Source organism: Rhagoletis zephyria, unplaced genomic scaffold (assembly GCF_001687245.7).
Source record: "Rhagoletis zephyria isolate East Lansing unplaced genomic scaffold, Rhagoletis_zephyria_1.1 Rzeph_scaffold_05200, whole genome shotgun sequence".
NCBI lineage: Eukaryota > Metazoa > Arthropoda > Insecta > Diptera > Tephritidae > Rhagoletis > Rhagoletis zephyria.
In genome coordinates this window covers 15,556-25,805 of record NW_016162283.1, presented here as the reverse complement: position 1 = coordinate 25,805, position 10,250 = coordinate 15,556, and the positions used below count along the sequence as shown (strand labels likewise).

The following is a 10,250-nucleotide window of genomic DNA, read 5'->3' as shown; positions in this document are numbered from 1 at the left end:
AAACAAAAACATCACCATCAGCATTTCGGTTCTTCTTCTAGTGACTCGTCGGTATCAGCTGCTAAAAATGCAATTAGGAACTCGGTACGTCGACGTCCTTATACGAGCCTGGGTACAGCGAACGTATACAACGAAGCACGAGTGGATTTGGACTTTTCGCCAAGTGAGCTGCACCCGGAAAAAGAGGTAAACTTATCTGGCGGCTCATTGGCCAATCCTAATAAGCGAGTTCCACAAAAACGGCAACGTATTCATTCTGTGCCCCATACAGCTACCGTCAGCAACTTATTCACCAAAGCAGAAAAGGCGGGGCCAACCATATCTACCTTCGCAAGTAGCTTTCCAATGGAAGTTGGAATCACAACCCCGGCAACAACGACCGATGCGCGTGGAGTTATCGGAAATCGAGGCAGTATTGCCACCTATCCCTACCAAACGTCAGCGCCGGGCTCCGGTTCCAATAGAGCCTCTCAAACCCAAGCCAACAATAGCAAAATCACCAGCAGCGTTTATAGGAATAGACAATTTGCCAGCAATTCAGGGAAGAAGCAAAAGACGCGATTCCGTTCAGCAACAGCAACTACACTTCCAGCACCGGCGGCAGCAGCAGAACCATCCCCAATCGAGCATTCGAACCAGTGGAGTGTATTCAAACATAAACAATCGCCGCCAGCGCAATCCTCACGTGCTCCTCCCTACCATGTAAACTCCGTTTATCGTCCTGAATATGATGCAAAGAATGTTGGCAACGACATCGAAATTAGCTTAACTGATTCACAAAACACGGTTCAGGCATCATCTGGCCCTGGCCCAAAACGGATAAATTATAGCTATCATCCTATTATTGACTTTTTCCAAAATCACAAATACTCTGCAGCTGAGGCAATAGACGAAACAATTTCGGACAAGAGTGAAGAGGTTGCTGACAGAAATGGGCAAATTTTTCCCCACACGATAACAAAGTACCAAACATCAGATCAATCAAAAGATATAAGCAGCTATCAACCCCATGAGCGTCGTATTGGTTTTGGAGCTATGTCAGGAAGTGAAAAAAGTGGCATAGTTTTGCGTGACAGAGCCGGTAGTAGTGTGGAGAGAATTAACAATTCGAATACTGATGACAATACTTGGCATCCGGTTGTCGTGAAGACGATAGGGCTTCCATAATTACTCGAATGCACTACAAACCGCATCTGAAAGATATATTGCCGAATTTGCAAATAAGTGTGACTTTAAAATAATAATTGATAATCTCTTACCCCAATGCCAAGAAATTGTTCGACAAATGCTGCATTAGCGTCTAATTTGTCACCATACTCTCTGGAGGTGGGCACGGAACTAAGTATTTAAACCCAATCCCGCCCATCCCGAAATTCGATTTACATATCGCACTTGGTCTTCAAAAAGAGTCGCAATTTAAAATTTGGCATTTTTGAAATTATGCGCTAAAAATGTACACAGAGCTTTTATTTACCTTTCAGCAAAAGCTGGAGCAAATTTTGATTATGATTTGTTAAAAAAACCTAAGGTAAAGTCGCCCTTGCCCATATGATTAGCATGTGCTACGACATAGTTTTTCGCATTTTCTGACGAACGTATTATTTTGAGTTGTGACCCTTTTGAACACGGTGTGCGATATGTATGAATATGTCCCAGAAAAAAGCAACATTCTAAAATTGCGGTTACAAGTTTGTGGTGAGAAATCATCATTTATTTCAAAAATATTTTAAGAGTCATTTGAATTTTAACAGAAATTTTTGTCTCTAAACAACAATTAAATGTTAAAAATAATAATATTAATGCGTACATACATATGTACATATGTATGTATTTGCAGATCAAACATTTTGTAACAGAAAAATTGTATTGTACCAACAAAAACTGGAACGAAACTTTATTTACTGCTTAAAAAATTTTAACAACAATCTGCATGGATATAATAAGTGCAAATGTGCATTAATTTTTAATGTTTTAATGACGATGACGGAATATTTATTATCTGCTTTGACAGTTACTGAAGACGCATTTGTATATTTGGCGGAAGTTTTCAAAAAATCTGATATGTCACTTGAGTAACTATAGACTTATCACACATACATACATACATACACTGTCGGAACAAAGTATTGGCACATCAAATTTTTCGCAATATATGCAACAATTTTAATTCTAATATTTTTCCCCTAATTTCGTATAAAAATATGGTTTATTCTACAACAAAAAACATCAAAATACAATTCCTAAACTGTGTGCAAAACTCGCGAAAATTCTCAACTTTTTAATCAGATTTTTTTTTTGAGTATGCAGATTTGTAGCCCAATCAATTTTATTGCAATAAAGTGCAAGTTCTAAGTAGCTAAGAACTACTGTTGATTTTTGGTAATTTTTTTTTTCACGCAGTCTCTTCCATACAAAAAATTCTTTTCGAAAATACTTTATATGGAAAAAAGTTAGTCAGTTAGGCTGAACACATTCTACTTGCCAAGCTTATTAATTGTTTGATGAAATCACCGTCCTCCGACGTTTTTAAGGAAGAATTTTCGAATTTTTGGAAGTTGCAGGTTTTTCGAGAGTTTTGGGAAAGAATTTCCGTTCCGTCCCGCACGTAAATTTTTAAGGACCGTCTCAATCCTTCCATCCCGGTCCTTTTGAAATTAGTACCGTGGGTGGTCTCGAGAATCCCGCCGACCCGCTTCCCGCGCCCATCTCCAATACCCTCCTTTACTAACATCTTTTACTCGTATAGATTTACTGTAGTACGTAGTTATTTATTTATTTATTTACTAAATTATTTATTTTCCTCCTCTTTGTATACTAAATAGATAGATACATACATAGTACATATTTCTAGACGCGAATGTATTTAAATGTACATACATACATACAATATTAAAAAAAAAAAATACTACAAACCAATTTCAGATGTACATATGTATGTGAAATGGGAATTAATTATGCATAGTTTTTATATTAAGATACTTCACATACTTATTTATGATAATAAAATTAAGAATTTCATACTTGCATATGCCCTTTGTTGTAACGTAAATATGTATGTTACCAGTTTAGAGAAAATTTAAATTTTTGGTAATCCACAGCGGAGCAAAGTCTGAGTATGAGGAATTCCAAGGATTTGGGTTAGTATGTTGAGCCCTAAGCGTCAAAAAAAACGTAAGCCACAGTGTTTTCAAAAGTTTCGTTCTCTTAGAGCATCCAACCATTTATAAATCAAAAAGAAGTATTTGAAAAAATGTCGTTTATGATTTTTTGACGGTGAAGGCTTGATATGTATATAAATACGTCAGAAAAAAGGCTTCGTACGTCTTCAAGAGATTTTGTAAAGAAATTTTATTCAAATATATATTATATTTCAATGAAATTACGAAATATGTATATTAGGGATAAGTGCATATTAACTTAATTTAATTTACAAATGCCCTAACCAACAATTTTTTCGAAACTGCGTTTTTCACAGAGTTTATAAGAAAATATTGAAATATACCTTTGATACAAATTTTAAGGTGCTAGTACCAAAAACAACGGATATTATATGCCACTTTTCTTGATTGTATTTTTATGATGTTTTTTTGCTTCTCCTGTAAAATAAAAAAATTGTTGGTTAGGGCCTTTTTAATTGACGCAACGATATGTACGTTTTAAAACCATCGTCACTGTAGGAATAGATTTTTTATCCCGCGTCGGGAGCATAACCAAAACTCACGCTTAAATAGCATATGAATCTATTGATCTTAACTTTATTTCCACACTCCAAAGTTAACTAAAGCCCCAAAAAAAAAGAAATAATTTGATAATAACACAGTGCGACAAAAAGAAATCACGAAATACAGTCAAAATAAAACTCAGTGCAGGTTGTGGATATGGTCGAGTATCACGATTGAGAGAATACAATGGTTGCGCCGATCCCGCACCGCTATTCCTCTCTTAACGAATTTGATAGAATCGTTGTTTGCAGGACGTCACACTTGTGCAACTTGTTTACGTTTTCCTTGCAAAATTCTTTCTTCTTCTTTCATTCTTGCTCACGTTTTGGCATTTATCTGTCGCAATTGCACCAGTGTGACCTCACACAAAATTTATTCTCAAAAATCCTCTCTGATCGGCGCAATCTTGTATTCTATCAGTCTTGGTCGAGTATAGGGTAAGAACTCTCTCTCTCTCTCTCTTCTTATAAAAAAAAAAATTAAAAATAGTTAAGCTGTTAACAGTTTTGTCACTTCAGAAACCAAATTAGTGGTAGTTTATTAATAAAAACAGTGATAGACCTCTAACACAGTGTGGTAGAATATTTGTAAATATTTAAAACATTTGTAAACTTTTTATTCCTCGAATTACATTGTAGTAACGTAACAACTTTCCAAAAATTATATATCAAGGCATGAAGTAGTATTCAATTGTAGATAAACTAGACTCTCAGTTCGATCTTTGACAAAGTTTACAAAACTCCGCATTGTCCAAATGCTTAAATTTTGATTTTTTTTTCAGTTACGTTAAAAGTACTTGTGGTGTGTAAAAGGCTTTGGTGGCAGTTTTTTGCGGCAGATCAAAATAGAATAAAATAAAAATATAAAGGACTTAAACTGCATTTACATGAGTCGATTCGACATCGCATCACCAAAAGCCTGTGTAAATGATGTTTCCACTTACTAGGCAGCAAAGAAATCGCTTGCCCGAAGTTGGCCGTAGGTCAACTATTGAAAATCAATTTTTTCTCCATAGAACCCTTATTATCTGCTAGTGAATATGAGAATTCTGATAATGCGGTACAACTTGGCAAAAGGTGGTCGGCTGTATTATTTTGACCACTGTATGTATTTTTTTTATATATATATTTAATTGGACATGCATATTGTACATAAAGGTATATACATAACAAAATTTAAAATTAATATTGTCTTTTTTTGCCTTTCTTCATAGCTAATTCTGCCTTTTTTCAAATTTAAAATTCAAACCCTGGTTATTAACATCTTTTTATTGGAGACGCTACATTTTAAAGAGACGGTGCCACCTTTTTAAAAAGTTAAAATCAATTAGTTAATAAAAGTTATAAAAGTTAAGTAAAAATAAGTTAAATAAAATATTACTAAATCGGTTCCAAAACAATTTATTTCGCAAATATATCCTAAAGGGGCTGCCACCTGTTAAAATTTAAAATTAATTAATTAATAAATTTTGAAATCGAAGTCTTCCAATCGGGATGAAATTTACATTCTTAAAAAAAATTTAAACTGAAAACAAAGTTCTTCGCTTCAGTTTTATTTTTATCAGAAATATTTTTAATTTTTTTTCAAAGAGGGTTAATTTTTTTTTGCTTAAAAGAAATATGAGGTATTTTTATTTAAGGTCTTTGTTTGCAAAGCTATTAAGACAGGGTTTGGATGCACAAAATCCAATACCTGCTGTGGTTACCAAGATCACCCTTAACTACCGGAATTTTTATGCATTCATGCAGGCCTATAGTATTGTGGATATTGCAGTATAGCCGGTATGAAGCTTTAATTAGACATATTATATACTGTTGCAAAGGTAATTGTATCTTGTTTTTCATATAAGGTTTATTTTCAGGTTTTAGAAATACTTACGCAATAATACCAAACAATTTAAAATAGGTCATATATTAAAGAGACGGTGTGGCTTTTAAACACTGTTTCGAGTTACTAAAGGCTTATCTTTATAAATAAAAAGCTTTCTTTTAAGCAAAAAAAAAAGTGAAAAATTAATCCTTTTAAAAAAAGTAAAAAAAAATCGATTTTAAAAAATTTGTCACTTGAGGTGAAATGCCCCATATATCATATTTTTTGGAGCGGATTTAAAAGTCAAATCCAATTTTTTCATAAGTTGAATCGAAACAGGCGTCCACCATTGGCGTCAGTTGGCAGAGAAGAGAAACTACTGTCATGCTTTGTTGAACTCGGCCCAAATCGCTTAGGCGGTTACAGCGGTCAATAAGAATTTACGAAATTACTAATTTTTTCATTGTCACTCGAAGAAATCATAACAAAGAATCTTTTAATAACTTTGGTAAGTTTTCAAATAGAATGTTAATGTTTGAAGCAATGGACGTAGGCATCAAATACAACATATCTGTGAAGTGACAAGAGTGCACCACGAAATTAAAAAAATGGCAGCATGCAGAATATCTGTCGCAGCCATTTTGTAATTTTTAAAATTTTAAGATTTTTTAATATTAATAATTTAATTCAACAATTTTTATGAGCTTGAGGCCGTTTTAAGTGAAAAGCTTAATGTGGAAAAGCAACAATTATTTGAAAAAAATGGTAGAAGTGATAGCTATTTCGGAAATCACCTTATTTCCTCGTCAGACTTCTTTCAGTATGATTCGAACCGACGATCACCACTGACTCAGCCAGTTGCCTACGCACTGTGCTAAGTTTGCCTTGCTGCTTACCACTACACAACAGCGGCCGCCTAGTATGTATACTCGAACATAAATAACTGCGTCTCGGTCAGGCTGTTTAGAGAACTTTTCTTTGTGGGTGCAACTCAAACCAACTGCCGACCGCCGAGTTTATCAATGCCGAATTTTAACAGCCAAAATTAATCATTTCACGGAACCCTTGTGACCCTCGTTGGAAAGGTATTGAACTACACTAAGTGTGTCGGGTGTACCCATATAATTCCTTAAATCGACAAAAGTAAAAAAAAAATTAAGAATTCGGAGGATCGTTTATAAAACTTGAATACACATCTTTACACACCCTGCAAGACCTTACCAACGATACGTCAAGCATGTAGAAAAAGCTTCCTACTCTCGTGTACATATATATTTAGTACATACATATGTACATATAAGCGGGGCAATTTTCAGCTCGCTACTGAGGCCGCTTTCGTATTTTTACTGTGGGCATATGTAGCCTATCGCAGCTTAAGTAAAGCAGAGCATTCGCGGGCTTAGTTAAAATGCCTTGCAGTCCACGAACAAAGTGCACTTCCGTTTTTTTCATTATTGCCTCGACAATCTTATGTTCCCTCTAAATTTTCAATGCATTTGCTCTGCATTTTCTCTCGCTTTGCCAGTTTATAACCAACCGGCTGTAGCCGCACTATTCATTGGTTACCATTTTTGTCAATTAGACAGTGATTGGGAAACTGAAAATGCACGAAAACGTTTTATAAATTCCATGCAAGACCGAAATCGCGCAGTCGAAGTGTAACGTATGTGCAGTGCAGATGTTGAGGTAACGGTAAAAGTGAAAATTTCAGTGCTCAAAGACAATGCGAAACTCTGTTTGTATATTTGCGTTGAATCTTCTTTGTCTGCTGCATTCGTGCCGCACTCGAAAAGTGGATGAACTATTAACTGAGCTCAATAAAACTCCTCCTCCCTCGTCTTACCGTGTATCAGCACCAAAGCTGAAACAACCCTTAAATAGGGTACCGGCCCACCTTCAAGACATTGGGTATGTTTATGAAGACGCAGATGATGTGATTCATATCATTGAGCCTCCGCAACGATTTCAGTTATTGAAACGGCTCGTAAGTCAGACGGAAAGCCCACGAAAGCTAAGGATTACTCGCGTGGAGTCAATGAACCATTACAGTTTGCCAAAGCCAATGGCAATGACAGCCGCCACGGCCGAAATATTCAGTGCATCGAAATTCAAAACGAAAGTGAAGAAAATGCCCGAATCTACGGTTAAACAGCTGCAACCAGTGAAGCAACAACTCGGAGGAGGCATAAAAGTAAATCAACCAGTCAAACTGCTTCATACGCGCGCGCATAATAGCAAACCAGTATTCAGCAACGATGACTCTATAGACTTAGTGCCACAGGAAGCACAGACATTGGCAATGATGTCGCCACCGCTGCCACTGCCGCGCGAAATTTTAGCGTCCGTTCGTAAAACAGAGCGACTGCTTCAGCAGCAACCACAACCAAAACAGCATTTGCATCGAGTTACCCAGCGTCAAAAAAAGCTCGCAACCCATACAGTAGTTATTGGGCAAGCTTTCGAACGTAACAAATTTTATCGAACCACTGATCATAAAATAATGGACGAAAAATTACGAAAATCCCGCGTTCGTCGTGAAGTACGTAACATTCCTATTCATGGGGAATCTTTCGCAGGAGCTCGAAGGACTGACAAGCTACCATCCGCGTTAGACGTCCTCAAAAATGCTAATTTGGATATCCAAAAGGGAACCAAGTTACTTCTGCACTTAGATGAGTTATTAAAAAATGCCAGCTTATATTTGCCTGATAAAGGCGAAGTTGTCGAATTGAGTGAAAAAAGCAACAACTCTAATAAGAGCTTTTTAAAGAGTATAACTAAATCTGATGCTACAAATCCATTGGAACAGAGATTCTCCCCCAGTCGAAACCAAAGTGCAAATAAAAGGCGGAGAATATTCACTGACGTAAATGTAAACAAACAAAATGCACGCACAAATCTAGCGCTGATAGAGGGCGCAAACAAAACTAATTATAATCAATTTACAGCCGGTTCTCTTCTCTACGATGATGTCATGTCCAATATTCGAAACATGCTGCATACGAAAAATCGTCAACTCTTAGAGGATCAACAAAACAGCAGCTTTAATGGAAGGAAAGTGACAGTGAACTTCAACGGTTCTCTGCCCCTTTTACCCATTGATAATGGCGAGCCAATAGAAGTGAAGCAATTGCAAGAGTATATTTATGAGCTGCAGCGTATTTCAAAATCTTTACAAAACCAAAACACCGACGTTTCATCGGCGCCCACACAACAATCAGAGCAATCTGCGAATATGACTGACTCACCTGACTGGTACCTGATTACTTCCCAGGGCTCAATTTATGAAGCGCGGTCGCGATCCAAACCGAAGCCAACCACATCGTTTTTTCATCGCTTCCCCGATATACCAGTAAAACGGGGCGTAATGGTGAATAATCAGACATTGCTCTCTCCGCACGCGACACTAGCCTAAAAGCGCAGTTTCCCACAGATGTAAAAACGGAGAACGTGTCAGCTGGTACGATTTAACTTATGGGATCTGCGTGTTAACAAAAACTCATCACCTCATGAGACCGTGATGTAGACGTTGATTCTCTCTCTCTATCGACAGCAAATTTTATATGTTTCTACGTAGAAGAAGAGAATTTGTCTCCCATGCAATTTTCCTCTTTTATAATTTGCTGTGTAACTAGTTTTACTTAAGAAACAATATCCATTTGACGAATGTTGGGGATCGAACTGAAGTTTGATAACAAAAACAGCTTTGCCCTCCTTATAAAACTTTACGATGAAATTTGCTGAACTATTTTTTATATCTGTTCTATGAAAACTCTGATTGAAAGCTTCAAAGCCGTTTTTCGTTTTGTTTTTGATTGTTTCTAATTATGATGTTTTTCAAGCAAGCGAGCGACATACATATGTAAGGTTTACATACCTACTTATAAATATGGTCGATGCCTTTGCAAAACCGACCATCGAACACTTGCAAAAGCGCCAAATTCGCCGTTGTGGCAAAGATTAGATTCGCTCTCCCTGAACGTTAGACATCGAGAACTATGCATAAAAATCGTAAAATCATTATTATTTAGAGCAACAGATTTGTAAAATAAATATGTAATAGCTAGAGAAAATACCGCCTATCAAGGCAATGCCTTCAAAGAAGAACCGTTTTTTCTGTCTCCTGTAAAATTTGAGTGCCGAGTGAGATAGGCGGTTTTGCAATTGGTCGATGGGCGATTTTGTAAAGGAATCGACGATATGAACTTATAAGTACAAAGCTATTTGTAAGCATAAACTCAAACGCAAATTTCTCAAATACTCAGTTTTTCGTAAAACCCTAATTTATTTGCTCAGAGACTAACTTACATGTGTAAATGCTAAGCAGTAGCTACATACAAACATATCTGCAAATATTTTAAACATGTAAATAAAATTATTTATATTTCTTACTATAAACAATTTATTAACGACAAGGCAGTTATCTGGAGTTATCTTTGCACTCACAAGGTAAGCTATTAAATGAAGCATTTCTTAATTATCTGCACAGGCCTGCGATTGTTTCCCCCTTAAAAAATCAGTTAGCAATTTGGGTAGGTTTAAGATAGTAAGCTACAAAAATAATAATAAAAAACTCCATCACGTAAAGCACGTCATAAGTTATCTGATTACACAGGGATGCGTGGTGTACCCCATAAAAAACCAAATATTTGGGTAGGTATTGGGTACTACGCTACCCAAAAATAGTAAAAAAATTCCATCGCGTAAATTTTTCGGGAA

General features: G+C 36.2%; 2 protein-coding genes across 2 annotated transcripts; both read left to right on the top strand.

The window, feature by feature from the left end:
- The first annotated feature begins 9 nt into the window (after positions 1 to 9).
- On the top strand, positions 10 to 1,485 carry LOC108371756 (uncharacterized). The gene has a single exon (XM_017627365.1). It carries the CDS (start codon positions 346 to 348, stop codon positions 1,165 to 1,167), a length of 822 nt encoding a protein of 273 aa, XP_017482854.1. The 5' UTR covers positions 10 to 345; the 3' UTR covers positions 1,168 to 1,485.
- A 5,620-nt stretch (positions 1,486 to 7,105) lies between these two features.
- Positions 7,106 to 9,583, top strand: LOC108371754 (uncharacterized). The gene has a single exon (XM_017627363.1). The coding sequence runs from the start codon at positions 7,255 to 7,257 to the stop codon at positions 8,944 to 8,946; it is 1,692 nt and encodes a 563-aa protein (XP_017482852.1). The 5' UTR covers positions 7,106 to 7,254; the 3' UTR covers positions 8,947 to 9,583.
- The last annotated feature ends 667 nt before the right edge of the window (positions 9,584 to 10,250 follow it).

What these genes read in the sequence shown, in the direction of transcription:
- LOC108371756 (XM_017627365.1), top strand. Translation starts at nt 346, where the DNA reads ATGGAAGTTGGAATCACAACCCCGGCAACAACGACCGATGCGCGTGGA.
- LOC108371754 (XM_017627363.1), top strand. Translation starts at nt 7,255, where the DNA reads ATGCGAAACTCTGTTTGTATATTTGCGTTGAATCTTCTTTGTCTGCTG.